Source organism: Bactrocera oleae, chromosome 6 (genome assembly GCF_042242935.1).
Source record: "Bactrocera oleae isolate idBacOlea1 chromosome 6, idBacOlea1, whole genome shotgun sequence".
In the NCBI taxonomy this organism is placed as follows: Eukaryota; Metazoa; Arthropoda; class Insecta; order Diptera; family Tephritidae; genus Bactrocera; species Bactrocera oleae.
This window is the reverse complement of record NC_091540.1, coordinates 73,727,021-73,754,905: the sequence shown is the minus strand read 5'-3', so window position 1 is coordinate 73,754,905 and position 27,885 is coordinate 73,727,021. Positions and strand designations below refer to the sequence as shown.

The 27,885-nt window shown below is 34.6% G+C and overlaps 7 protein-coding genes across 15 annotated transcripts; 3 read left to right on the top strand and 4 right to left on the bottom strand.

Moving 5' to 3' along the window:
• The first annotated feature begins 1,173 nt into the window (after positions 1-1,173).
• Polr3E (RNA polymerase III subunit E) lies at positions 1,174-2,956 on the top strand. Its single transcript, XM_036363850.2, has 4 exons — positions 1,174-1,355; positions 1,426-2,245; positions 2,297-2,511; positions 2,571-2,956. The coding sequence occupies exons 1-4, from the start codon at positions 1,314-1,316 to the stop codon at positions 2,892-2,894; spliced, it is 1,401 nt and encodes a 466-aa protein (XP_036219743.1). The 5' UTR covers positions 1,174-1,313; the 3' UTR covers positions 2,895-2,956.
• Positions 2,904-3,731, bottom strand: LOC106624342 (nucleoside-triphosphatase THEP1). Its single transcript, XM_014244048.3, has 3 exons — positions 3,568-3,731; positions 3,348-3,501; positions 2,904-3,298 (listed from the first exon to the last, which is right to left on the bottom strand). Exons 1-3 carry the CDS (start codon positions 3,656-3,658, stop codon positions 2,935-2,937), a joined length of 609 nt encoding a protein of 202 aa, XP_014099523.3. The 5' UTR covers positions 3,659-3,731; the 3' UTR covers positions 2,904-2,934.
• Positions 3,732-3,888: 157 nt separating this feature from the next.
• On the top strand, positions 3,889-6,046 carry ArfGAP1 (ADP-ribosylation factor GTPase-activating protein 1). 2 transcript variants are annotated; one of them, XM_014244056.3, is made up of 7 exons: positions 3,889-4,075; positions 4,155-4,702; positions 4,770-4,884; positions 4,939-5,028; positions 5,217-5,276; positions 5,372-5,501; positions 5,564-6,046. In XM_014244056.3, the coding sequence occupies exons 1-7, from the start codon at positions 4,016-4,018 to the stop codon at positions 5,887-5,889; spliced, it is 1,329 nt and encodes a 442-aa protein (XP_014099531.2). In that variant the 5' UTR covers positions 3,889-4,015; the 3' UTR covers positions 5,890-6,046. The 2 variants fall into 2 exon arrangements, with proteins under 2 accessions (XP_014099531.2, XP_014099532.2); XM_014244057.3 differs by lacking the exon at positions 5,217-5,276.
• Positions 6,047-8,561: 2,515 nt separating this feature from the next.
• LOC106624347 (uncharacterized) lies at positions 8,562-13,753 on the bottom strand. Of its 4 annotated transcripts, XM_014244062.3 has the most exons (6): positions 13,495-13,752; positions 12,865-12,991; positions 11,699-11,866; positions 10,159-10,292; positions 9,468-9,668; positions 8,562-9,398 (listed from the first exon to the last, which is right to left on the bottom strand). In XM_014244062.3, exons 1-6 carry the CDS (start codon positions 13,558-13,560, stop codon positions 8,814-8,816), a joined length of 1,281 nt encoding a protein of 426 aa, XP_014099537.2. In that variant the 5' UTR covers positions 13,561-13,752; the 3' UTR covers positions 8,562-8,813. The 4 variants fall into 4 exon arrangements, with proteins under 4 accessions (XP_014099537.2, XP_069966967.1, XP_069966966.1 ...); XM_070110866.1 differs by lacking the exon at positions 11,699-11,866 and having other exon boundaries at positions 13,495-13,753; XM_070110865.1 differs by lacking the exon at positions 12,865-12,991.
• A 2,910-nt stretch (positions 13,754-16,663) lies between these two features.
• Positions 16,664-17,842, bottom strand: LOC106624348 (uncharacterized). The gene is made up of 2 exons (XM_014244064.3): positions 17,681-17,842; positions 16,664-17,622 (listed from the first exon to the last, which is right to left on the bottom strand). Exons 1-2 carry the CDS (start codon positions 17,705-17,707, stop codon positions 16,819-16,821), a joined length of 831 nt encoding a protein of 276 aa, XP_014099539.2. The 5' UTR covers positions 17,708-17,842; the 3' UTR covers positions 16,664-16,818.
• Positions 17,843-21,086: 3,244 nt separating this feature from the next.
• LOC106624349 (uncharacterized) lies at positions 21,087-22,170 on the top strand. Its single transcript, XM_014244065.3, has 3 exons — positions 21,087-21,448; positions 21,520-21,594; positions 21,701-22,170. Exons 1-3 carry the CDS (start codon positions 21,297-21,299, stop codon positions 22,077-22,079), a joined length of 606 nt encoding a protein of 201 aa, XP_014099540.2. The 5' UTR covers positions 21,087-21,296; the 3' UTR covers positions 22,080-22,170.
• Positions 22,171-22,335: 165 nt separating this feature from the next.
• On the bottom strand, positions 22,336-27,479 carry LOC106624350 (probable methyltransferase TARBP1). 5 transcript variants are annotated; one of them, XM_014244067.3, is made up of 8 exons: positions 25,426-27,472; positions 25,159-25,353; positions 24,725-25,100; positions 24,163-24,362; positions 23,711-24,105; positions 23,523-23,649; positions 23,294-23,464; positions 22,336-23,238 (listed from the first exon to the last, which is right to left on the bottom strand). In XM_014244067.3, the coding sequence occupies exons 1-8, from the start codon at positions 27,381-27,383 to the stop codon at positions 23,076-23,078; spliced, it is 3,585 nt and encodes a 1,194-aa protein (XP_014099542.3). In that variant the 5' UTR covers positions 27,384-27,472; the 3' UTR covers positions 22,336-23,075. The 5 variants fall into 5 exon arrangements, 4 of the variants coding, with proteins under 4 accessions (XP_014099542.3, XP_014099541.3, XP_014099547.2 ...); XM_014244066.3 differs by having other exon boundaries at positions 23,523-23,659; positions 23,715-24,105; positions 25,426-27,471; XM_014244072.3 differs by having other exon boundaries at positions 23,523-23,659; positions 23,715-24,105; positions 25,422-25,614.
• Between the last annotated feature and the right edge of the window lie 406 nt (positions 27,480-27,885).

The following is a 27,885-nucleotide window of genomic DNA, read 5'->3' as shown; positions in this document are numbered from 1 at the left end:
GCAGCCTAGCTGCCTCTGGGGTTAAGAAGACGCTTTCACAGAACTTCCTGAAGCTCTTCTTCTTTGCAGTCCTAATCTCCTTATTATAAGCAGTTAGGCTGCATCTGTAATCCTCCCAGTTACCGGTGCGCTTAGCCTTATTAAATAGCTTGCGCACCGTTTTCCTTAGCACTGAGAGCTTGCTAGACCACCAGGAGCAGTTACGACTCTTGGTGGTTGTCTTTAAGGGACAGCTGCTGTGATATTAGATTAGATTTAGATTATCTATTGAAAACACTCACACTGACTCAGTGAGGTATGGAATATAATTTTGTATCGATGAAAAATTAAGTTCTAAACTTATTTGAGTGGTGTTGTTGTTGTAACGGTTACCTAGTCCCCGTTTGGGTGATAAATAATTCAGATTCGTTGTCGTCGAGGTCATCTAACGGGAGGCCCAGGAAACGAGCTGTTTCGACGGGGTCGGACCATAGGGAAAGGGGGTGTGGGGTTTGTTGGGCATGCAAAGAGATGGTTAGTGTCACGCGGAGACTCATTGCACGCAGGACATGTGTTTGGTATGTCGGGGTCTATTCTGGATAAGTAGGAGTTTAACCTGCTACAGTATCCAGAACGAAGTTGCGCGAGGGTCACTCTGGTTTCGCGAGGCAACTTGAGCTCACAGAGGGAGTGGACCACAAGTTACGTGGCCCCATGCTGTCAACGCAATAATGCAACATCTGCCTCAACGGCTGTGCAACCTGCACCATGTTCGCGCACTGCGCTGCCACTCCAGTCGAGTGGCCAAGATAGGACCTACACGGCCCTAAGGAGCTCACACAGACAGCATGACTCCCAGTCCGTGCCCAAGACCCAAGTCCGTTCACACACGGCACCTCAAATATAGTTGGAGAGGAACGAAGTAACATACTTGTGTTCTTATTCCTGACAGTTAGTTCTACGAAACTTGGCATCCTCTGGTAGCGTATAAAACGAAAGAGTTGCTGTTAAATTTTTACTCTAAACTCTTTCGGCTACGACGACGAATGTTATTAGTAGCACATTCATAATAAAATTAGAATTTTTTTTATTTTAATCTAATATTTGTTTGAAACTTCTACATTCGAAACATCGATAGAATAGTAAATTTTTTTTATCGATAATGACACATACTGTTGTAATATCTTCCAGCACTATGCAATTCTTCACGCTTGGATGTTTTGAATCATGAAATTTTGAATGTGAGGGCTTTAAAATTACATATGTGGAAAAAACAGAATAAGAGAAATTAAATAAGGTTTTTAAGTTTTAATAATTATTCATAGTGTAAGAAAATGTCCAACAAATGCTTTGGTGATGATGCCATTATAGAAGAAGTTGGTTGAGTTCTTGCCTTTGTTATTAAAAGTCATCTAATTTAGTAATGAGAAAGTTTATCTATTACAGATTCCCATATTTTTGTCCAAAAATCTTCAGGAAAATCTATATCTTTTCCAGTATCCGACCAAAACACAGATAAGCAACTTTGATAATTCAGCTGTAGTTAACTGCTGTGTAAAGCCATTGAACCAAGAAGTCAAAGTTGATTTTGCATTAAACACAGAATCGCATTTTTATGACCGTTTTAAAGGAGAGAAATTCGCTTTGGCTTCTGACGGAAAATGTCAAACAAAAGGAGAACGTCCGACTTATAAACGCGGAGTCATGGATAAGCAAGCTTTCACAAGTACACGTTCGTTGGATGATGTGGACAAATATGTAGTTGGTATCCTTTCGGATAAGGAATTGCATTTGACACCCTTGGCTAATATACTGCAGTTACGTCCTTCATTATCTCATTTTGACAAAGAGGACAAACGATTGAAGGCAGAACAAAAGGCCCTCAATGATGAAGATGATGAGGAAGAATTACAACAAGTGACCGTAAAATTCGCGAAATCTGGCGTAGGAAATAAAAAGTCCAAAGCTAAGGAAAAACAAGGATATGCAAGTTTTATAAAACGAAGCAGTGAAGAATCGTGGTGTGAGACATATTGGCACCCGCGAAAGTCCCCCACGGCAGAACTTGAAAGACAAAAGTTATTTGCAACAAATCAGCAGATTAACTTGGCATTAGAATTGGACTTTCAAAAGTATGTGAAGAAACTTCTACCTAAGGATGGCAAGGACCAGGGCATAGATGCCGTACTTCCACCTAAGGTTATTAGCAAAACTCGACTAAAGTCAATGTGTCTAGTTGATCAACTTAAAGTAATTCTGAAAGATGGTGAGTGGTGTTATTAAATTTGTTAAATGGTTTAAATTATTTTTGTTTCAGTGCGAATGATGAGTTATGAGGATATATACTCTATACTTCAGGATTGCAATGATTGCAGTATATCTTGTGAAAAAGTTCTTCGCGCTTTACCCCAAGTTGGAGTTCTGATCCATGGCAATTGGGTACCCCAGTCCGATATAATTTATCCTACAGATACATTATCCAACTCAAACGGTGTTTCTTCAGAGCTAATGATACGAGCACGAGATTACGTGGTAAGTTTTATACAAATATGCAATATTCTGTGTTATTTATTAAATTTATTTTTAAATAGCTTTTCAGATTTTCTCGTGTCAAGTATCTATATCGTCGTCAGGTAATAACGGCGACACAACTCCCACCTGACGAAGCTGCTGAGGTTCTACAATCCGTTGCTCGTCTTAATTCTGAAAAAAAGTGGGAATTACTGTTGTCTCCCAACAAAGAGTTTGAACAGAGATACCCAGAACTTATTCAAAGACAGGAGATGGTTTGGCGAGCTACTGAACAAACATATAATGAAATGGATTTTGAGAAATCACCCAAGCGTTCACGAAAACGGTCAATTCGGGAAAACAAATTGCAACCTGCGCAAATGCCTCAAACAGAAGCATCATAAAAATATATATACTGTATTTAAGAAGAAATAAAACATTTTCTTAATTCTTTTTTAACACAGCATTGATACATTTCACGATTTCTTTCTGTATTGCATCACGATTATTTTTATTTATTTCGTATATCTTGGATTTAGCCGCCTTTTTTAAACTTTCAATAAGTTTACTTTGTTTGATAAGTGCGCATGGTATAGTAGCCAAAATGGGCATTTTATGAATTAGTTCATATAAAGTACTTTCAAATTTTTTGCTCTTCAATTCCATTTTTCCAATTTCATCAATGACCAGAAGTTCATATTTGAAATTTGCACATGCAATCAAAGGAAGTACAAGCTTTTCGAAATCGTTTATGTAAATAGAATACTTTCCCACTTTTGGCATCTGTTTGCTCTGTTCGGAACGCTCCCTAAAAATGGATTAAATGAATATCATCCTGTTTTAGGAAACATCCAAACCTCGCTAATACGCATCGCTGGCCAGATATGGTCACAACATCAAAACCAACACGTACATGTTCATTCCGTACTTCCTCAGTAAAGAATCCCTGACAACTGTAAATCAGACGAACTTCTTCAAATATCTTTCGCAATAATGTTGTTTTACCCACACCTTAAAATAATATAAATATCTTTTGAATGTATCAATATTTGAAAATTCGGTATAAATACTAATTACCAGGCGGACCCATTACTAAAATAATATTAAACATTCTTTCTGGATTAATTTCTTCCATAAAAATTGTAGCATAATATGGTTGCCAAGCCATCTCTAATGGATGTCAGTAATACTGCATTTTTATTAAAGCTGATAAAAAATTGTGTCTCTTATGTTTGCTTCTCTAAGCGCTTTACTAACTACTACTTAATATGTATTTGTAATTAAAACCAAAGGTGTAAAATTTTTGAATATGATATTAAAGTATTTATTTCTTTTTTTTTTGCAAATAAATTTTAAAGGGGTAAATTAAATAAAGGAAGCACACTGTATGTCACACGTCAACAATTTGTTTTACTGCGTGTGACAACCTCGTACTCTTCACAATACGGAAAATAAGTGCTGAAATATGTTGAGTTAAATTTATTTTAATTTTAGTAACTATTCAAAAAAAGTGGTTTCTTTTATAATGGCTAGTCCACGTACACGTCGTGTTCTTCAAGAATTAAAACCCAAGGATGAAAACTCGGTTTGTTTAAAAAATAATGAAATTATGTCGGTAACTACTAAGGTATACTTTTATACTATTGTTCTACTCTAATAATTAGAAATGCTTTGAGTGCGGGACACACAATCCTCAATGGGTTTCGGTTACGTATGGTATATGGATATGTTTGGAATGTTCAGGGAAACACCGTGGTCTGGGCGTGCACATATCATTTGTACGTTCCGTAACTATGGACAAGTGGAAAGATATTGAATTGGAAAAAATGAAAGTCGGTGGAAACAATAAAGCTCGAGAATTTTTCGAAGAACATCCTGGTTGGGATGATCGATCACCCATTACCCAACGCTATAATTCCAAGGTTGCTGCTCTATACCGGGATAAAATATCCACTCTAGCCCAAGGAAAGTCTTGGGACTTACAGGAAGCAAAAGATCGTATTTCCGCTACCACAATTTATTTCGGTGACAAAAATATCAATTATACTTCTCATTCCAAAATTAGTGGTTCTGAAGGTGGCTATCAGACAGAATCAAACATTGGATGTGGTAATAATACAAATAATTATCAGCAGTTCAATACGCCTGAGTTCAAAGAGCAAAAGGAAGAGTTTTTCGAGCGTCGAAAAATGGAAAATGCCTCGCGTCCAGAGTGGGTGTTCTTTACCTCTATTTTATATATTTAATTTTGAAATTAATTTACATTTAAAAATATTTAGCAATTTGCCTCCTAGCCAAGGAGGGAAATATTCGGGCTTCGGATATTCTCGAGATCCGCCATCAAAAACACAATCTCAGGAAATTATTGACTCTACGCTTTCTTCCTTGGCTTCGGTAATGATAACATTGTATAAAAATGTTTCCTCGCATTAATACTTTCTAAAACAGGGCTGGAGCTTACTTTCGGCAGGAGCATCTAAAATTGCAAGTACGGCAAAGGAAAAAGCTGTGACGACAGTAAGCTTGGCTTCTTCAAAGGTATGTTATGGATAATTTTTTGGAGTTCCGTGTTTTTCTTATCTTTAGTACCACATAATCCTCATTTCTTCAGTTAATATATTTTGTATCTTTTTTGTATTAATTTGTAGAGATAAGGGTACACATTGTTTTGTTTTTATTTTTTTTTTGTTGTTTTATTTAATTTTTTTTTAAATATAATTTCTCAGATTAAAGAAGGCAGTTTATTAGAAACTGTTCAAGGTCATGTTTCCGATGTGGCGTACAAGGTTCGTATTATTTAAGATTTGTTTTTTGATTCTTTTTTGTTTTGTTTTCTACTAAAACTTGTATAAATATTCTAATATTTATCAAAATTCATTAGGTAACAGATATCGGCAAAAGAGGTTGGAACAATATTGGCGGAAGTAATGTAGCATCTAATGAATTCAATCCAAATGGGAACAATAGTAGTAGCAATGATAATTCCTATCAACGATCACATTCTCTTGGTGGTAATTTTTCGCGAAAGATTTATTCTTTTAATAATTTCCTCAATAGCATTTTTCAATTACAGGTGACGGTGACTGGGATTGGGGGGATAGTTCCTCTAAGCCAACTATAACTCAATCTAATTCGTATCATCAACAACTCGGAGAAATGAATGATAATAACTGGTCAGGATTCGATTCTGGTGGATATCAAAGTGCTTTCCAACAAATAAAAGCAACTGGAGATTGTCCGGGCACGACATCGGTAAAGAAAAACACAAATCTTCAATCAAGCTCTGAAAAAGTGTGTGAAGGTTTCAATACTCTTGATGTTAAAAATGTAGCCAACAAAAGCACCAATAATGGAAAGGCCACAGAAGAAGATGCTGCTTGGGATTTGCTACTGAATTAAATGCGATATATCATTTTTTAATTGTTTAAAAACTTTTCATATGTGCTTATAATAGCAACATATCGAACATTTTGATGAAAATGAAATAATGGAGATGAGTTTTTTTCTGTATTTTGTTTTCTTGTACTAGCTTGTAATAAAAAAGTATGTATGTGTATTTATAGATTCATTAATTATGCGACGCAGCTGCGGAAATTTAAATTTCTACTACAATATTTTGCCAAGGGATGGGTTGTTTGATGTAGAACATATTTTCATCAAAAAGTAAATCAAGGATATATAGGATATTTAACCAAGCTAACTGGGTCTGGTTCACATAATTTACCGAGAGCACCTTTACCGCACTACCCATTCCTACGAACGTCATGGTTCGTGAGCATTAATTCCGCAAGGTGGTCGCTGTTGCTACCCAATTTCCCAGCCAAAGCAGATGTTTTAGCTAACGAGCGCGACACCTTACGCCATGCTGATCCCTGCGATCTCCGAATAAGGGATCTCAATTCGCAGATTCGTCACATGGTAAATTCGCATAAGCGGACAAAATTGGTAAAGCATTTGAAGTATTGTAACCTCTCAAGGCCTTGTCAAATCCGAAGAGGCATGACTACCGGGTTTAAATCCAATACGATGGACATGCCTCCGCGGAAGCGAATAAATGCGCGAGCTACATTAGCCGGCAATTCACTTTGCACCCTTCGACAGACAAGACCAAACGATGTGTCTCGCGCAACTTCGTTCCGGATACTGTAGCAGGTTAAACTCCTACTTATCCAGAATAGACCCCGACATACTAAACACATGTCCTGCGTGCAATGAGTCTCCGCATGACACTAACCACCTCTTTGCATGCCCAACAAACCCCACCCATCTAACACCCTTCTCCCTATGGTCCGACCCCGTCGAAACAGCTCGTTTCCTGGGCCTCCCGTTAGATGACCTCGACGACAACGAATCTGGAATTTATCACCCGAATGGGGACTAGGTAACCGTTACAACAACAACCAAACGATGTATGACCCAACGGCTGCGCAAAATGCCGAAATATCGCGCCCCTCTTACTTTCACTGGTGTCGCTAACCACTCTTCAAATACCCGATGTGTTGGAAGACTGGTCCCACTACTAAAACCCGTCAACAAAGGGGAGCCTTTCCGTCCGATAATTTTCCTTTCCCCAGTAGAGAAGACACTTGAGACCTTGTTACTCCCGACACTAACTCACCACCTGAGCCTATCAGACCTGAGCCTCCCCAAAAGTGCACAGCACTTAGCGTCATAAACGAATAGATAGTTCATGGCCGAAACCAAAGGCCACCCTGTGAGAGGACGATCCTCGTAGCGTTGGTTGAGCTTGTCAAAAGCTTTCCCTCCAGAGCTGAAGCGGTACTATTTCGAGGTCAAAAGTCGAGAAGAATTAAGCAGGGGGTCCCGGAAAGGGGTGTTCTCGCCCCCTTACTGTTTAATTTCTACATATCGAAACTCCCCCAACCACCAAAAGGTATTTCTATCACCTCGTATGCTAATGATTGCAACGAAATTGATGTCGGGTAATGGAATCGATGGCATGCGCTCAAAAGTAAACGGCAATCTCTTCGACCTTTCTCGCTTCTTCTCTGGAGGGACTTTAAAACTTTCCTCCACTAAATCTACATCGACTATCTGAAGGAAGGAGTACAGACTGAATCTAAACATTACAGTCGATGGCATTACAATTCCGACGGTCAATAACCCTAAGATTTTAGTACAAAGCCACAACAAACTCCTCACGTCGCCAGCCGGCAGCTCATGGAGAAAAGCCAAAGAAACTTAGCTGGCAACATATAAGGCAATCGGCCGGCCGGTCTTAAACTACTTCGCACCGGTATGGTCGCCTTCTTCGTTCTGAGTACTGTAGGAGGTAAGACTCCTACTTATCCAGAATCGACCGCTGAGTCTAATCACCTCTATGCATGCCCAATGAAACCTACTCATCTAACGCCTCTTTCCCTATGGTCTGACGTTGTCGAATCAGCACATTTTACGGCCTCCCGTTATATGGTTGATGACATTTAACTTACACTTTGCCACCTAAATAGGGCCTGGATAACCACAACTACAACAACAACGTTGTCTAATCGGCACCTTTCTCTTAAAATATTTAGACAAAAAGACAAATTTTAGCAATCCTGTCGTGAATTTGTGATTAAAATTCAAAAATAATATCTTCGTGATATTATTGTGCCCTACCCTCTAGACGTGAATGGAGAAGAGGTTTAGTAGGTGAGGAGGATACTACCTCAATATATACCGCCGGGTCCAAAATGGACTGCGGTGTTTGGACGGGGGATACACCGAAGATCTTGATATCCCTTTATCTTTCCTTCTACGAAACTCAGCTTACATCTTCCAAAAGGAAGTACTTGTATATATTACCATAGAATACCAATAGAACTTGTGCCCTAGTGTCAAAAATGGGAACACGGTTGACTTTGTAACATATAATCATTTGCAAAAAAATTATGTTTTAACACTAGATTAATCAGACCAGTCATTTTGACTGGTAGTGTAATTTAAATTCAAAATTTCTATTACATATAACATTTGCTTTCCGAAATGATGTTATGACTTTTGTAGCTATAAATAGAGAATGCATTTTCCGAACTTAACATTGTTTAGCGTTTAGAGTCAAGGAAACATTTTGATATTATTTATTTACATTATTGGAAGCAATTTATTTATCATTTGTGTTTAATTTATATGAATTTCGATTGTTACTCATTTAATTTTGTTACTTTCATAAACAGTATTTTTTTTAATTATACAGGTTTTCATAAAAGTATCACCATGTTTGATTTACAATTGCTTCACAAAAGTTTGTTGCATGTTTCAAACGTTAATAGAAAGTAAAAGATACATACCATATGTATGTATGAACATATAAATAAATTTTATGTAGTATAATCAGGCTTTGGAATTTCCGGATAAATTTGCTTTTGGGGCTTGAGTGGTACTTGAGGTTTACCTAGCATATTGGTGTATGACCATGGTAATTGACTTCGTAATTCTGCGTTCAGGCGAGAGTTTGACTGTTCTACACTTGAATATCGGCTATTCAAAGGTGTTTCTGTTGATAGGTGTTGAACTTGTTCCAAAGGCAAAATGGGGGAAATGGGGGAAATTGGCCTGGAGTTCGTGGCTGGATAGTCAAGACGATCAGGATGTGAATCAGCGTGGCGATACGATGTATTATTTTCAACTGTATTCAATTGTGCGCTATCATTTTGTGTTGACACCGATGAGACTTGGCGAATTGTAGTCGATGTATTTGGTGTTGGGTGGTCGTTAAAGCTTATTTCATTTTGAATTGAAGCTTGTTCAGTTACTATCTCTGGTGTATTCACACCGAATTGAATGGGTTTTACTTCTGATCGGCGTGGGTTGGTATTTATCATATTTTTTTCAATATTTGCAATAGAAGAGCTGTGATCACCAGAGGTATTGATTGAACTTTCGTTTGTTATTAAACTAGAACTCTGAAAAGATAAAAAATTAATTGATTTCTTCGGCATACATTCATATGCTCAAAAATTCGCAGTCTTTACATTTTTTGCCAGAACGTGAGATAATGACAAACAAAACCCGGTACCAAAAATGTTAAGCAGCCATATAAGCACCACGCGCGAACTCAAACAAGTCATTACTAATGCAGGAGTAATAAAATAGGCATCATAGCTTTCCAAAAAATTCATTAAATCACCATTTGTGGTATTAGCTCCGATATATGTAAATGCATCGCTTACTGTCTAAAATTTGAAAGTGTTTAGCAAAGAAATTTACAATTCAATAAAAAATTTAAATATGAACTTTCTGCATGGGTTGAAAAATCCCAAACCACCAAATGAGGCCTCTCGTTCAGAAAAGCCACATAAGGCAGTAAAACCTAAGCCATTACGAAAATTTATGAAATTTTTTTTTGTGTGATTGTAAAATGAAATTGAGTAATTTACAAAAATAAAGACCTTGCGGGCGATGGGTATCGCGTTTTTTGAACATAACATCGAACATTTATCCACTTTACGATAAGACTTATAAATTGAAGGAATTACGCTATTAAGTATTACCCCACCCAGTGCATACGCCAGATTTGGCAGTTCGCGACTATTTCCTCTTTCTCCTCCCACTATCGAACCGATATCAATATGTTGAAAGATAAAACCATATTTTCATTTAAAAAAACGTTTTTTTATTGTTAGGACCCTTTTCAACCCACGTAGATATGTATGTATTACTTACAGTTGTGTTTATAACGTCACATATATAATAACCAGTTGCTACACCGTCTAGAATACTTCCTCCGATTACTATTAAAAACCATGGCCAAAATGAAATAGCTGCGACCAAGTTTGTAACACGTCCGCAAATTGAAGCTGTGGTGTAAAAAACATATTAACATTACTGTATACATATGTATATGTACATACTATTTTTATATATTTGCAACATGTTGCTATAGAGTATAATAGTTTTGTTCACCTAACGGTTGTTTGTATCACCTAAAACTAAATGAGATAGATATGGAGTTATGTATGTATAAATGATCTGGATGTAAGATAAGTTTAATTCCGAGTGACTGTCTGTCCGTCTGTCTTAGCGCTAACTTGAGTAAAAATTTAGATATCTTGTTGAAACATGTGTACTAAACATAAACCGATTAAGATACAAATCAAATTTGGCACAACGAATCAAATTAAGGGGGGTCACCTGTGGTTTAAAAATATTTTAAAAATATGTGTTATGTTTAATATGTTTATTGTATATACAATATCTTCCATCACCAATGAAGCTATATCACCCAAACTTGCACAGGACAAATAGTATAAACCCTTTTTACGACAGTGTGAAAATAGGTGAAATCGGATTATAACATCGCCCCTCCCCATATTACGGTTTTGTTTAAAGCTACTAAAAGTGCGATAAACCGACAGAGACATAAAATTTTACACCCGAGATGGTGTGAGAGGGCTTTATAGGAGCCGGTGTCAAATTTGGACGATGTGCGTGGCACCGTCCATATTAAAGTGAAAACCCATATTTCGGGACCTACTCTATCGATTTCTACCAAATTCAGGTAATATTATTCTGATACTTCTACATCACTAAATGAGCGAAATCAGATAAAACCACTCCTGCTGTTCATATAATACAATTTTAAATTCCATCTGATTATTTTACTTTCCAGTGTACAAATCAAGAAAGAAGACCCCATATATCTAATAGAAAGATTTCCAAACTTACGGCTGACTTTATACCGCATATATCGGTCAATATGTGAGTTATTTAAATGAAATTAAAAGAGCATGTTTTTCTTATTATAGTGTATCGTTGTGCATAAGGTATTTCCCCAGCTTTGATCCTAACAAGTTGCAAGAGTATGAATAGCTCGGTTACACCCGAACTTAGCCCTTCCTTACTTGTTTAAAGTATTCATTGTTGGATTTGGCTATTTCCTTTTGAAATTTCAAATACACGTTCATATTATAAATAAAAATATTGTTTACAATAAATGAGATCACTGAAACAAAATTAGCGAAGGAGTTTACATATTGACATATTGGCAACGTACCATTAATGGTACTTTCAAGAGATCTTAAATAAAAGTGATATAAAAATTCGCATTCATATTTTCTCGTTGTTTAAATTTAGGTTGTTCAAATTAATTAAAATTTTATTTATTTTAATACACTGTTTTTACCTACAAAAAAATGAAAGGTACGCACATATCTACATACAACTATGTACATATATGTTTTCATACCATACAAATTGAACTTACCTAAAACAAGCAGAGATGTTACTATCCACAATGCGCTTACTGCTGCATATGTGATCAAAAATATATACGTCCGATTTGTAATGGCAAATGATTTAGACCAAACCATTTCAATTACAACTTCGTTTGAAAGACCTGGCGCTGATACTTTTGGATTCCCGCAATATTCTCCTTAAAAACATAATATAATCTTCATTTTTAATAGGCAGCGCCGATATTTTTAAGAAAATATCTTGTATATTTTGGCAATGACTCACATCTTCAACGACAAAAGATTTTAAAATTAAAGTTCTGAGAATTTATGCAAGAATTAATGGCTTAAGAAAATTTTAGTTCTTATTGGTATAGGTAATAAAGTACAAGTGTTCCCAAATCCAAGCCCAAATCACAACGGGAACTAAAAATTTATAGGCGAATAAAATACGGTGTGTTTGTAACTTGCACACACGTGACACTAGTATAGAATGAATGTACAAAATGTTGTATTCCTTTGATTGAATATAGGAACTACACAAAATCACTTGATGATGATGATGTATTTTCTATTACCATTTGAATACCGTACAAACTGAACGATCAAAATCAAATTCTTGTATGGAATCTTTTGTATTTTTAAAGGGTATTACAGTTTCGGTGCCATCGAAGTTGACGTTTCTTCTTGTTTTAAAGTAATTCATTGCACATTAAGTTAAACAAATCTAAATTTTCATGACCGTAGTCTTCGGTCAACTACACTATTTTTTTATGAACGAAATCTTGACTGCTACGGGACTAAAATCGACATCTAAATTTTGTACCTATTTTTGGAGATGGTCTAAACTACCACTTGTAAGGTTTCTGAATGAAATCTGACAATTGTTATCTTGTAGGACATCATCTCGTAAAAAATACTTGGGAAAAAGAGAGTCGTCTAGCTAGTTGAGCCTCTGGTTCACATCAGTTGCAAAGTAGTAACTTGTAACAAAATTAGATAAGTTATTATTTATATATATATAGTAGTAATGTGCTTAAATGCTATAATGATTACTTTTAATTTACTATAATTATTATTAGTCCTTGTCTGTGTGGTAATTATACAATAGAACATATTCGTCATTTAAGACTTTACGCTTATAAACAGTTTCAATGTACATATGTATGTACGAGTATATAACTAGGAACACACATACTTTGAAAGTAAATCAAGCGCATTACAAATTCAAAGGGGTTTTTGGTTATATCTGCCGTTGCTTCATTCTGGCAGCTCTCCCGCGTTACTCCGTATATTGATAAACCAAGATAGACACAGCCTTGGAGCTGAAAAGGTATCCATATTTCAATGTATGTACACGTGATTATGCAATGTTTTTACAACTAATAATGATTGAAAATATAAAGTGATTCACGTTTGTGCACTACGCTTACACATATGGTAGGACGTATTATATGTTTCCCCGAAACAATCAAAATTTGTGTGTATATACATACATATATACTATGTGTGTATACAACAAATTAGGCAGTCAATATTTTTTTTCAAGTCTATCATGCAACCTAGTCCGAACCCAGATTTTGTCTTCATTTAAATTTGACTTGGGAAGAAAAAGAAGTTAACCTGGTGTTATGTATGAATGTTTTATGTTTCGAATACTTTGTTCTTTTTCCGACATTCGCGTTATTTAGGTTTATAGAAACTTATAGTTATAGAAACTAGTTGCACGCGTATATTTGTACATATACAAGTATATATGTGTCCAAAAAACAAATATGAATATTTTCTTTTATTTATTTTTGAGCGTTTAATAAATTACAATAATTACCAATATCACAATTGCCATGAAGGAAATGAAACATTTAGCAAAGCCGGTATTGATATTAGAAGCCATAATGCTTATATTGCTTTCCGAGAGTATTTTCAATATAAATGGTAATCAAAGGGAATTTATCGTTCCTTTGGCTTTCACCGAGCAATTTTTACAACTTGTGACTGTAGATGAACTGACTGCGAAAGCAGAAACCTACGACGATAATGGCGATAACGTTAACTGCTTAGCAGTTGCTGCGTTGACGAAAGTATGATTTGATGGAGTATTGTATAGTCGTTTATCATCTGGCGTTCAATTCGATATCTTATCAAAGTAATGACATTTGTGGTTTCCAATAAAGAGAGGTGGGGAGTTCTTTAATGCGGGATATGAGAATTAAATACTTTTGTACTTACATATGTAGGTATACTATGCCATAATAGAGAAATGTAAAAATGTATGCAAAACTTTTCACAGTATTCTCCCAAATACTAGGTATTAAAATAAAAGGGTGAAGGGCCCCTCATGCCGTTTTATCAATATTTTATCAAGTTATTTTACATCATGCAAGGGCTTACATCTACATACATTCATACATTGTACGTGAGTACCCAGCAGTCAAATCAACAAATTAGAAACTACTCTGCAATTAGTATGAACCAGAGGCCCAACTTGTTCTCCGACAGTCTTTTTCTGTGCAAGCAACTGGTGTATTTTACGAGTTGATGTCATACTAGATGTCAGTAAATTCAGTAAGTCATGCGCTGTCTTTGAGTGCTGATCAAGGGTAAAACAAACACTTACAAGTAAGGAAGGCATAAGTTCGGGTAAAACCGAACATTTTATACTCTAGCAATTTGAAAGAATGAAAACCGGGTCTATTGTGTCCTCTCCTCCATCACATATATTCCCAAAGGCCTAGCACTCTGACTTCCTGGGCGCTATTGAGGTGATGTGATACCTATCCACATAAATCGATATAAGGGCCTTGAGCCTGCGCCTACAAAAAGCTGTGCAATGTAGAATCAAATGCTCTGGAGTTTCCGGTTCAATATCGCCAATCCGGCAGTTTACACAAGAAGCCATTGCCATGTTGGACAGGTGTATCTTGAGCCTGCAGTTCCCAGTATAGAACACGACAAGGAGACGGAATTCGTCTCGGGAGAGGTTAATCATGTCTTTAAACCTTGCTAGATTGTAACCTAACAATAGCATGGCGCATACCTACTGCTTGCTTGCCAGTAAATTTCTCTACCCACTCTCTCCTCCGTGTTGAACAGCTTCTTTACGTTGTTTGTCCCCACCGCAATACAGTGTTTTAGCCCCATCATCCTAAAAGCCGCAGCAGAGCGGGTGAGTTCGTCGGCCAGCTCGTTGCGGCTACTCTTTTATACCCCAGCACCCAGATCAGGATGCAAACTGTTACGCTGTTCAGCCTTTCTATACACTCTTCCACTAAGAGCGATTTAGTCTCATAGGCTGAGATCGCTTTTAGCTCCACTTGACTATCGCTGAGTATAGCGATACGCTGGTTACGATAGTTTCGTTGGAGAATATTTCTGCACCCTGACTTATAGCAAAGACTTCTGCTTGAAAAATTCTAAAAGGTAATTTCCCGTGTTGTAAATTTAAATTTTTTTTGGATTTCGGGGAATTCCAGAATATTTTTCAATCATTATAAAGGGCATAGTTGCAGTGGAAGGTTGATTATAAATTGTACACAAGAAAAATGGAGACAGATCCACTTTAGAAGTTCAAGATGATGAAGCAGATACTATATGTCATGAAATTGTTAACATAGCAAGAGAGTCAAATTTTGAAGGGATAAATAAAATTTATATACATAAATGAATTGCTAGCTTCTCATTACCAAGAAATGTCTAACGAGGAATTGATGCGAATGAATTTGGATATCGCTAACGAAGAAGACAGCTCACTAGATATAAGAGACGTCAACCTCACAGCAAATTTCTAAAGCAATGAATCTAATTGACGAAGCAATGGAGGTTTTTTTTTTTAAAACGATCCTGATAACGAAAGAAATGCAAAAGTTTCTTGTGCGGTAGTAAATGATATTAATTATTACAAGGAATTTTACCTTCAACTTAAAAAAAAAACAAGCTGTTCAGCAAACTTTGAATAAATTGTTTGCAAAAAAAAAAAAGAAATTTTAATGGCCCTAAAGAGTCTGAATAATTTTATATTTTCCTGTTTTTTGTTTTTTTAAATGATATTTTTAAATGATATTTTATGAATTGAGAAACCTCACAGATTGACCTATATATACGGTATAAATCGAAAATTTTTATATTAGGTATATGGGAGCTAGAGAAAATATTGACGGGATCTTACGCATTTTAGATATGAGGATTGATTATTATCAGTAAAGGACTTTCTATATGCTGTATGCTATAGTGGTACGATATCGGCCTTTCCGACAAATGAGCAGCTTTTTTGTGAGAAAAGAAAAGGTGTATATATACAGACGAACGGACAGACAGACGGACATGGCTAAATCGAGCTGAGTTGATTTGATTGATCATGCTTATCATTAATGTATACATTTTATAGGGTCTCTGACGTTTCTTTCTTGGTGTTACAAACATCGTGGCAAACTTAATATACCCTGTTCAGGGTATAAAAACAAATTGCCCTTTAAATAGTCAAACATAAAAGTATTACCAGAGTTCGACAATTTTATTCCGATATCTATATAAAATCTAAGATTATAATTCAAATTATAGGCCGATTTCGTATATTTACAAACTGTTACATAAGGAGTATTTATATATATATATCCTATAGAGTTGTATAGAATTTGTCAAAATTTTCTAAATAATTTTAATATTGTTGTATGTTATGAAATGTAATCTAAATTAAAATGAGGTTAGCAAACTTTTACGTTTGCATATATGATATATGTGGGATTTTATTTATACAAGAATATGTACTTCCGCCCATATACACATACATACGTATGTCAACAACTAAAGAGAAAAATATTTCTCAAGTTAATTTGAATTCAAATATCCCACATACATAGAAACACTGATACATGTACATACGTATTGGGAACTGGGCAGCCATTGTTTGCTTATGCGTTGTGAGATTTCAATAATTATACATAGTATATATGTACGTATGTAGATATAGTATATGTATTTAAATTTACAATTTGAGCCCGTTTCATAATTGCTTTGTTTGCTTGCGCAGGTCATATGATTTGTATTTACACTTTGTATCAACTTTTTTAAATAACTGACATGGAGTATTCATCTACACACACTGATCTGCATATAGTATATTTAGAAGAAATAGCATAATATAACTTGCGAACAATTAAACTCGAGCTGATAATATTACAGGTTCTGCTTCGATTTCAGCTACATTTGCCTTAAGCTCCGCCTCAGTTTGTTTTAAATCGGAAACCGTGTTTTTCGTTGTTGATGGCAACAGATTTTCAGTTTCCTCATTGACCGTTTGTTTGGTGTTGTTGTTTTTCTCCATTTGGTCATTAATAGTTTCAGATTTTTCCTCCAAAGGGGTAGCCTGGATGTTTGTCTTTCTAATGATGATTTGGGTTGGTTTAGAATCAGTGTCCTTAAAAGTAGCGGATATAAGTTTTGTTTGATGCAATTGGAAAGCCGGCACAATGGGGAAATTTCCATGATGTGGTTGCACAGAAATATGGTCAACCTGTATCCGAGTAGATCCTGATTGTTTATTAGAAATGTTTTCGTTGGATGCATTTATTGAATCGACACTTTCTGGTTCAACCATGGTTTTATTGTGATCCTCATCAAAAATAATAGCTTGGCCTAATGATTCATTGTCCGTTTTTCTTTTGAGTATTGCATGATTTTCAATAGGACTTAAATGGCTTTCCGTTGATTCCGTTGTTTGTTGCGCGAGATTGCCAACACTAGAAGCTGATTGTAAAAAATTCTGCTCTAAATTGCCAATAAGCGATTGTAAGGAAATCTTCTTCAAACTTCCATCTTGGTTATCTTCATAGATTCGACGCTTTACTATTTGTGAGTGCTTTTCTGGATTATAAAGATTTACGTTTTTTAAGTATCCAGTAAAAATATCATCCAATTGGGATGAGTGTGCTAAAGATATTACACAAAATGTGCTAAGCAACTGAAAATTCAAATTCATAATTTTTATTGCAAACCGAAATTAATTGTTAATCACTTACTACTAAATATGATGCACCCCACATCATAGTAGATACGAGTGTATTCGTTTGAAGTGTGATTTTACGACCAGATGCGACTGCTTTCCTCAGACACGAATTCTTTTAGAAGCACACTGGCTACGAGTTTGGCTTTTTAAAGTTTCGATGATATACTTAGCACAAAAGCTTTTTCGGATCGAGCGTGTAAAGGTGCAAATTAATTTGATAATTCATTTTGCTTGATTTCATTCGAGAGATGCTTTTAATTACCCTTTAGTAAAGTGTATACTTCTGTACAAACATACGTATATGATATATGTAATACAGATATTTAGCTTAAAAGTACCAAATTTATTTAAGTTTCGTAAATAAACATATATGTTCCATGTGATATGTACTAAAAAGCTTTAATCTCACCCAGTAGCATCACATAATGTCAATAAATATTATCTAAAACAACAAAACATTGACATCCACCGATATTTTTTTTATAACCTAAAGATTTCAATATAAATATTACACAAACGACAGGGTAGATGGTAGACAAAACGCAAAAAATAATATAAAATGCACTTAATCCGTATTTTATGGCACCCATATTAATGTCTCCGCCTACAAACCACAACTTTTCAAAGTTGTAAATAATAATTTCAACGTATATGGATCTATAAATTCTAAACCAAAATGTCTAATTAAGGCGAACTTCGAGTTTGTCTTGGAACAAAAATTACTTCACGATCCAATAACTTTCCAGAATTTTTCCTGAAGAAGTCCCTGTATAATATGATGTTGAAATCGGTAACAAAAATTTTGAAGAGGAAATATGAAAATTTATTATGCTTAAAATAACACATTATTGAGTCATAAGCGTAAAGCAAAAAGTTTAATACAATACAATATAAAAGATTAATTAAAATACTGAAAAGAACACCTAATGAGACAATACAAGAAAATTAAATAACACTTGAGAACAACTGTCCTTGAGTGGGCTTTTTAAATCTGGCTGTAAGCACTATGAACCTTCTCACCATTTTTACAAATAGAAAGACCATATTCCAAGAAGATTCGTGTTAATTTATATAAAAAAATTTACAATCGAAGCAACTTTCATACGCCAATGAATAACATTTAAGCGATCTGCTGAATATCAGGCGAAGCATCCGCTTGCGCGTTGATGACTTAATCTTCAAGATCCCATTTTGCACATAACTGAATGTTAAATGTAACGCAACAAAATTAAGCTGGGAGCACGTTTTATTGTAAAATACATAAAACGAAATGCCAAACAACAAGATCTTACAGACTTGACATAGAAGCCAAAAAACGTTGCGTTTCAGTTTAATTTCGTACTCATATTAATGGCATAATTGTTATACAAAGAACATATATCCGTCCATTTTTCGCGCATAATAGTTTTAATTTTTAACGCTAAATTTTTATATTTCTATCTAGAGGTTTTATGATCAAGATCATAAATCTCAAAACTCAGAATCAATATAATGCACTAAAAGTCTTAACATTTTAAAGGTGAAAATAGGATTTAGAATTTTTTTTTCAATTTTTATACTCTCGCAACATGTTGCTACAGAGTATAATAGTACTAAAACTAATCGAGTTAGATATAGGGTTATGTATATATAAATGATCAGGATGAAGAGACGAGTTGAAATCCGGGTGACTGTCTGTCCGTTTGTCCGTCCGTCCGTGCAAGCTCTAACTTGAGTAAAAATTGAGATATCTTTATGAAACTTGGTAGACATGTTTCTTGGTACCGTGAGACGGTTGGTATTGCAGATGGGCGTAATCGGACCACTGCCACGCCCACAAAACGCCATTAATCAAAAACAAATAAATTGCCATAACTAAGCTCCGCAATAAAATACAAGATTGTTATTTGGTACACAGGATCACAATAGGCAGGGGCATCTACAGCTCAAATTTTTTTTTAAGTGGGCGTGGTCCCGCCTCTAATAGGTTTAATGGGCATATCTCCTAAAATTCACTGGAAGCAAATGTTTTTAAAACCTCTATCTACAGTGTGAAAATAGTTGAAATCGGCCCACTCCCCATATAACGGTACTGTTAAAAACTACTAAAAGCGCGATAAATCAAGCACTAAACACGCCAGAGACATTAAATTTTATCTCTGGGATGGTAGGAGGTGACTTTATAGGAACCGCGTTCAAAATTAGACAGTGGGCGTGGCACAGCCCACTTTTCGCTGAAAACCCATATCTTGGGATCTGCTTAACCGATTTCAACCAAATTCGGTGCATATCGTTCTTTTCATATGAAAATGGGCGCAATCGGATTACAACCACGCCTATTTCCCATATAACACCATTTTAAATTCTATTTGATTCTTTCACTTTCCAGTATGCAAATCAAGCAACAATGATTGTATCGGGGTAAAACTTTGCGTGAATAATGCGTTTAAAGTATGCCACCTTGTGACCAAAAATTGGCGGCCAGATCCACAAAGAAATCTAAAACGAGTATACCATTTGACTTTGCGAGAGTATAAAATGTTCGGTTACATCCGAACTTAGCCCATCCTTACTTGTTTTTTTTTTAAGAATGCATATCCCAAGAATGTTGTGTCTAAATTCGAAGGCGATTGGAGCCAAATTTGACAATAATTGACGAAGTACTGGGTATTTTTATACTTGTTTATTAAACATTTTAGATCTGATTTCAAAACTTTAAAGCTTTTTTCTCACAGCTCACGTTTTTGAAGTCGGTGACCTTCACAACTTCGCAACTACTACACCGATCCTCTTCAAATTTTGAACCCTATTTTATCTTACAAATTAGCCGATTAGCATTTTTTCGAAAATCACTGTCGGTGTTATTTGGAAAAGCTATTATCTAACGAATGAACCTTAATTTTTCGTTTTCGGATGGGCACCGTAACCCACTTTTTTCCGACACATAAATTTTACATCACATTCTTCGAATGTCATACTTTAATGTAGCATTTATTATAGATGATGTAATAGAGTATAGAGAAGTAAACTGTGTCGTCACAAAAGATTCACAAAAAACATGACTGTTTTTACACGAATTAGCCCTACTTCGCGCTATACCGAGATTGCTAGATTGACGATTTAAATATGTGCAGAGTTTGAAATAGAGAATACAATCTTAATTTTTAATCTTTGCTATAAATATTGTAGTAATCTTCCTAAGTTTGCTTGTTTACTCGTATATATGTAAGTACAAGAGCTACTACACACGTACAAGTATAATTGAATAGTGTTATTCAAGGGTTCTCAGTAGTCAACTCACGAGCATGCGCCCATTGGAAGGTTTCGCTTTTAAATTAAGCACTACAAAACGCGCTAAATTAATTAGAGCTACCTCAGAGCACATACCTCACTTCCTTTATCATCTTACTAATTAACACCTTAGAATCGATAATTAACAGTCGATGTTAATTAACGAAATTGCAAAAGCTCCGAAACATCAATTCCAGTTAAATGAGTTCGATATAAAAACAACTTAAATTATGAAACGAAGATCAAACTGTCTGAAGTCGTTATATTACTGAGAAATAGTGTGGTTGAAAGCAAATCGATCATTAAAGGAAGGGATCCAAGCTATCAAGCATAAACGGGTTACAGCAAATCAGTTAAAAATGCTAATAAAATGCACCGTTTTTGTTTCCATTTTGGTGGCTTTGCTCTCCACTGGCTCGATAGCGTTGCCCGTGCGGGAATCATCAAGAGACGTAGATAACTCAACGTTACAGGAAATGATGACCAGTGTTAACGATACGCCAAAAAACCTGTAAGTACCCAATGATGTAAATTTTCTAGAATTTTGTAGAAATGTTTTTGCTGATATTGCTCTTTGAATAGCTATGTTGTGAAAGCTGTTGTTTATGAAATTGGAATATTAACGGAAGTCGATGACAACGAAACCAGTTTCGAAAGGTAATACATGCATACACGTGTTTACACATAAACTTGTATATATGTACATACATATTTACATAAAATATATATACATACAAACGATAAAGTAATCATTAATTTTTAGTCAAGAACGAGTGGATTTAACTTTCTATGACACCCATTCTAATCAGAGCCATATTAACCTTGGTAATGTACCTCTACCGATTCAAACGAATATATCAGGACAAGTACTTACTGGTATCGCTCCCGTCAATATTGGTGCATTTAGCAGTCCTACGGAACTTTTGGAAACGTTGCCCTTAACAGGAACTATTGTTAATATAACCCACAGCAACACAGCTTATTACCAACTCAGCAAGTCAAACATAAGTGACTCGTTAAAGCCTCGTATAACGGATGTTGGCGATTTGACAAATGTGTCCAACCTCTTCCCAGTTGTGAGCGAGGAGCCCTTGCAATATCCAGTTACCACTAGCGATAAGACAAATTCTGTGGAAAGATAAAAGTAGTAATAATATAAACGGTTTAGCTTATTTTTCCGTTAGACTGTCGTAATATAAATTGTTTATATAAATATTTAGTTTAAGCAAAAACTGCGACATGTTTTACTTTTTTATTAAGGACAGTATATTTTACATACTTACTCTCGACTTTCGACTTTCGACTTTCTAAAGTGAATAATCTTATCAAACTCAAATCAAGAAGGAGCAAAATATTTGAGAAATATCTTTTCAATTTTTACTCATTAATAAACATATGTACATTTACATATACGAATACACTTTATTGTTACAAAATATGCATAAATCATACACCTCGACCACTGACAAGAATTCTGCCACTACAACAACAGCTACAGTGTTGTAACAATGTAACTTCGGAAGTCAGGTAGTTTCACAGATGTGCTGTCATCTAATTATTTCTCTAGTTTTGCTTAAACAATATCTACATTAAATTCTGTCTAGGAAATTTTTTTATACCCTGAACAGGTTACCATACAAACTGAACGATCGGAATCAAGTACTTGTATGGAATACTCTTTCATTTGACGAGGTATCTTCACGAAATTTGGCACGAGTTATTGTTGAAGCAAAATTGTATTCTCCGAAAAAATTGTTCAGAACAGATCACTATAGCATAAAGCCGCCATACAAATTGAACGATCGGAATAAAGTTCTTGTAAGGAACCTTTGTATTTGTGAAGGGTAGGCAAACATTTTAAAAATATTCATTTACATATGTGTTATGTGTTTTGCCGAGTTTCTCCTTCTCCCACCTGATGGCAATCAAGCTCACAAAAAACCACAGACATATTATAGTATTCTTTGCTTCAGTAATAGAAGGCATGGATGCTTTGCTTTAATAGGATTAAAAAAATATTGTGTAATAATGGTAAAAATAGTTAATGAAAAACTTCAAATTTCATTATAGGCAAAAAGACAATAGTTATGTACTCGTACATAGAAACATAAATATATATATAAATAAGTCAAAAGATTTTATGTGTTAGAGTTTCCAACGATGTGTTGCTTACAATATTCCCACATAAACAATGCCCCCGTTACGTGTACATTTAGGGAACGTAATAATCCAAATTGAGGTATTTCAATAGTATAATCTAAAAACGCCAAAATATTGCTTGGTATACCTTCTTTCTCGTGCCTGGAAATATTGTAATGTAATAAATCGCTACATATTACACATTCATTGCACTCACCCTAAAACCAACACACATTTTCGGGGAAATGCAAACCCAATTATATTCTGACTGGCAACAGTTTGTTCGGCTCCGATAATATCAAAACCATCTTCGCGTTTGTCTTTTAAAAATTCTTCCAAATTAGATTGTTGAACTTCAAAAATATTCAAATTTTTTTCAGCAGTCATGCTATAATTAAATAAACTTAGTTATTAGTTAAAATATACCCATAACATAAACTACTTACCTCACACTTTTGAAATCGTCTTTTTCAACAAGTTTTTTTGAGCTTAAAACCAAATTTCCCACACCAAGTACTTCACATGATCGCGCAATCCCTCCAATATTAGGAATTTTGTCTATAAGGCTTGCCACTACAAACATCTAAGAAGTTATAACATTTAAAGGACATTGGCATAGTCATAAAACACATACTTACGTAAGAATTTACAGAAGCTTCTGCCTCAGCAATGCTACTTTTAGTACAAAGAGCGCTTTCCGGGTTCATTTTACGCTGCATATTAATACCATTGTTGCTAGCCAAAATAACTTGCTCAGGTGTGTGCGACTCTTTCATAAAACTACGTTTTTTCTTTGAAAACATATGCCTTGATAATTCATATTTTGTAAAATCCAAATTCGAATTATATTCGTCGGCTGGTGCCATTGTAATAAACATTACATTATCAAAAAAATGTTTAGTATCAGCTAAATATATATATGGCAGCAACAACCGTACATCGTTTAGAAATTCATTCAGTTGTGATCCAATGGCCACAGCTATTGCTTCTTGCAAATTAAATTGATTTGAAAATAAAGTGTCGGCATCACTAAAATATTGATATTTTTATGATCTAACTTTTCTACTGGAGTTAAGCTATACATACCATTTACAGTTTTCTAAAATTTTATAAATAACCAGCTGAGCATATGAACGCGTCTGGAAATTGGGTCCCATGGTGAGAGGAAGAAGGTTGTTTATAACAACATTTTGATAGTCTTTGGAAAGCATGGTCCGATTTAAGACAGCGTAACAATAAGCGATGCTAATAATAGACACCTGCTGGCTAGGTGTATATTTGCTTACCTTCAAGTATAGAAATAATATTAGTAATTAATATTGTGTATTTAGGTCAATATAAATTTTTGCGCACTCAATAAGTAACTCAAAAGGACTCATATTTTAATGCGCGTATGCATAAAGCTAAATATTTATTTAGTGAACATTTTGTTTATGTCTAATATTTATAATTAGCAATAACTTGTGTTTTGATGAGTCATTAAGGTACTTGAGTGGAGCATATGGTAATTAAATAGATTAAGGAATAGAAATTGCGTGTATGACATCTGCAAATTTGTTACAAAGTTTAGCCTTTAGTATACAAAATACACAGGCGATTGCAGTATTTCATATGCACACTTTCTTGTTATAATTTTATATTATCTTACATCATTTAATAGTTTTATAATAATATCATCATTAGATATACACTTCGCAACAAGCAGTTCGTATATATAAGTTATGTTCAGTTGATTATTATGATTTAACAGCAGCTTTAATATGTCTTCACTGAAACCACATTCCCCATTTGATTGCATTATTAAGGAAATTACTGCATTTAATATTCTCATTTTCAGTCGATGCTCAATAGAATTCTCAAAATATCTTGGCCTTTTCGAACTTAAAACTTCGAGTTTGTTAAGAAGTTCGATGAGTATTATAGCTTTATAATCGATTGGCAATGATGAAATATATCTTAAGCGCAATTGGTGGAAACGAAGGAACTTTCTTTCATATGCTTCTAGACAATAGATTTCCTCTATCCTTCAAGTGAAAATCAAAATAGTTTTACAAAATTTTAATTTCTGTATAGTATTTTTACCTCGCGTCTCCGAAGTTTATATCACCCACTATAATGCCGTCAATATAGGTTTCTTTCTTTAGAACGACACCAGAATTTAACACTGCAGCGCATATACCAATATTTTCAAAATCTGTGCGTATAATTCGGTCCGCATTTTCTCTTAATTGGTGCGACGAATATATATTTTTAAAGTAATTTAATAAGTTTTCAGTCCTGTAAAATAATCATAGCATAGTGCATATTTAAATATACATAATTCAAAACGCTTTATTATTATTTACCTACACAACATAACAAATCGATGGCATGCGAGAGAATCTTTTCAGTTGTCTTAAAAACGTGTCGATTATACATTCGTCCATAGTCTCTGTATTAGAAACTAGTAATTGAGAAAGTTTAAGCAATGTTTTATAAGATCCCGTAGTTAAAATATCCTCCATATTCTCAATATAGATATGTAAGTCCAGAGTATCTGTTATATACTGTTTGGTGAAAAAGTCAGAAAACTTTTTGCGAACAAAAGCTTTCGTGTTTTCCCCGCAAGGTAGTTTTGATATTATTTCATCACTTATTTCTTTATAAGGACTGCCAATACATTTATCTAGTTGCAGATTCCAAAATGATTGACAAATATTTTGAACAATTTCGGAATTTTCCGTCTCGAACACCAGCATGAAAAGTAGCCAATTAAGATTATTTCGATCTGCTTCTGTTTTATTTTTTAAACAGTAAACGAACTCATTTAACAAATATGATTTATTTAATTGAATTACTTCTTTTTTTTGGACAGTATTTTCATATATTAACGTTGAAGGGTCGAAAGAAAGTTCTCCATTCAGATTATTTGTAACAATTTCATAAAATCGTTGCGTTAGTGACAGCGAATCATCATTATCGATGCAGTTTTTAAGTTTAGTACAAAATGTTGGAAAATTATTAAAAGGATCCGTAACATTGTACAAAGTTTCAATTAGAACGGTATATTCCGTCATTGTCATACAATTAATAGCTTCGGAAAATGTATTCTCACACAGTTCAATGCATTTTAACCGGATAAAAGGATTTTGTAAAACCCGAACTCTTGTAGCAATTTTTAATATTAGTTTGTAAGAAATCAAATCAGATATTGATTTACACACAAGGATATGGGAAAGCCAAAAATGCAATGGAACACTTTTCAGATTAATTTCCATCATAATTGCCAGAAACCGAACGACATCTCCCCTCAAAAAGTTTTTAACAGCATCCGTGGGAAGAAAGTAGCCCTCATAATTATATAAGCTTGTATTATTGCTGGCTCTTACAAATTGGCCCAAAACATTTGGGCTGATGTCTGAACAGGTATAAGTCTGGACAATGTATACAAGTGACCAACGGGTAACTAGAATATTTTGATGTGATAAAATTTTAAGATAAAGAATATCCAACCATATTTTCAAGTCCGCCGTTTGAAAGTCGTTTTGTCTTATATACTCTAGAGAAGGTAAGATTAGATGTGACTGGTTTTCTTCTAAATTTTCCAATATGGTAATAAAGGATATCCAAAAACGCTGTTCTGTCAAATCAGTACATACGCAGTTTTTAGTTTTTATCAAATATAAAGCCGCCTTATATTCTTCACGACCATCGCATTGCAATAACTTTAAAATCAGCTGCTCAATATCATGTCCATTTTTGAAACCGTTTATTATAGCAGAGAAGTCATCAAAGAACTGAATTACCACGTAAGTCGTTGCAATTGATATATCTTTACTATTTTTTAAATTTCTAAGGAGCATATGCCAAAGCCGATTCACAATCTCCACTTCATTAAATGATCTTGAATATATTTTTAGGCAAAATATTACATCTGAAGTTAGGGATTTACTCCAAGTGCTGGAGAACAACAATTCCACAACCAAATAAGCCCATTCAGAAGATAGTTTTAATTTTGAACCACGTGGGCGCCTCTGCTTCGATACTTCTTTAACTACCTGGTAAATTATCCTGACAATGTGCTTTAAAAGAATTTCATTTTGCTTGTATAGTTTAAGCATTCGTTGAAAGTAATCGCTGATATCAATTGTAGACCCATTTTCAATTTCTATTTTGATAGCATGGTTTATCATAGATATATTTATTTCTGGTGTCAGCGTTTCGTTCTTTGTGCTTGATATTTTGAGCTGCTCTTCTATTGCTTCAAGTTGCATGGACAGAGCAATGTAAGGAATTTCCATAAATTGCGATTTTCCCAAATTATCCATTTCTGATTATCTTTCTATATCCTAAATAAAGATTAAAAATACAACTTATACAAAAAAACGATATGTAGAATTGTCGGCACCCTGTACTTATTTTTCAATACCAGATGCATAAAATGATTTGAATATGTGAAGTTAGCTGGCGGCAGAGTTCCCTCTCCCAAATATGAAAAAAATATTTCTTAATATTTCTATTTTATTTTAATGCTTATTTTTTTTTAAAGATGTCATTCAATACTGATATCAAGCTTCATTAAAGATCTTTTCTATGCTTAATAACATCTTACTGTTAATTGTATAAAGGGAATAAACCCAGTTTTTTATATTTTCTGAAAGCAATTTTTCAACAATTCCAATGATTTGTAACTGTTCAATAGCGCACCGTTCTACTTAAGTCAGACTTGTAACATATCTAAACCTTGATTAATGATATTTTTTTTTATATCCAACTAAAGTTTACTCTTGCATTATTATTATATCTTCATTATTAAAATTAGCCTTATAG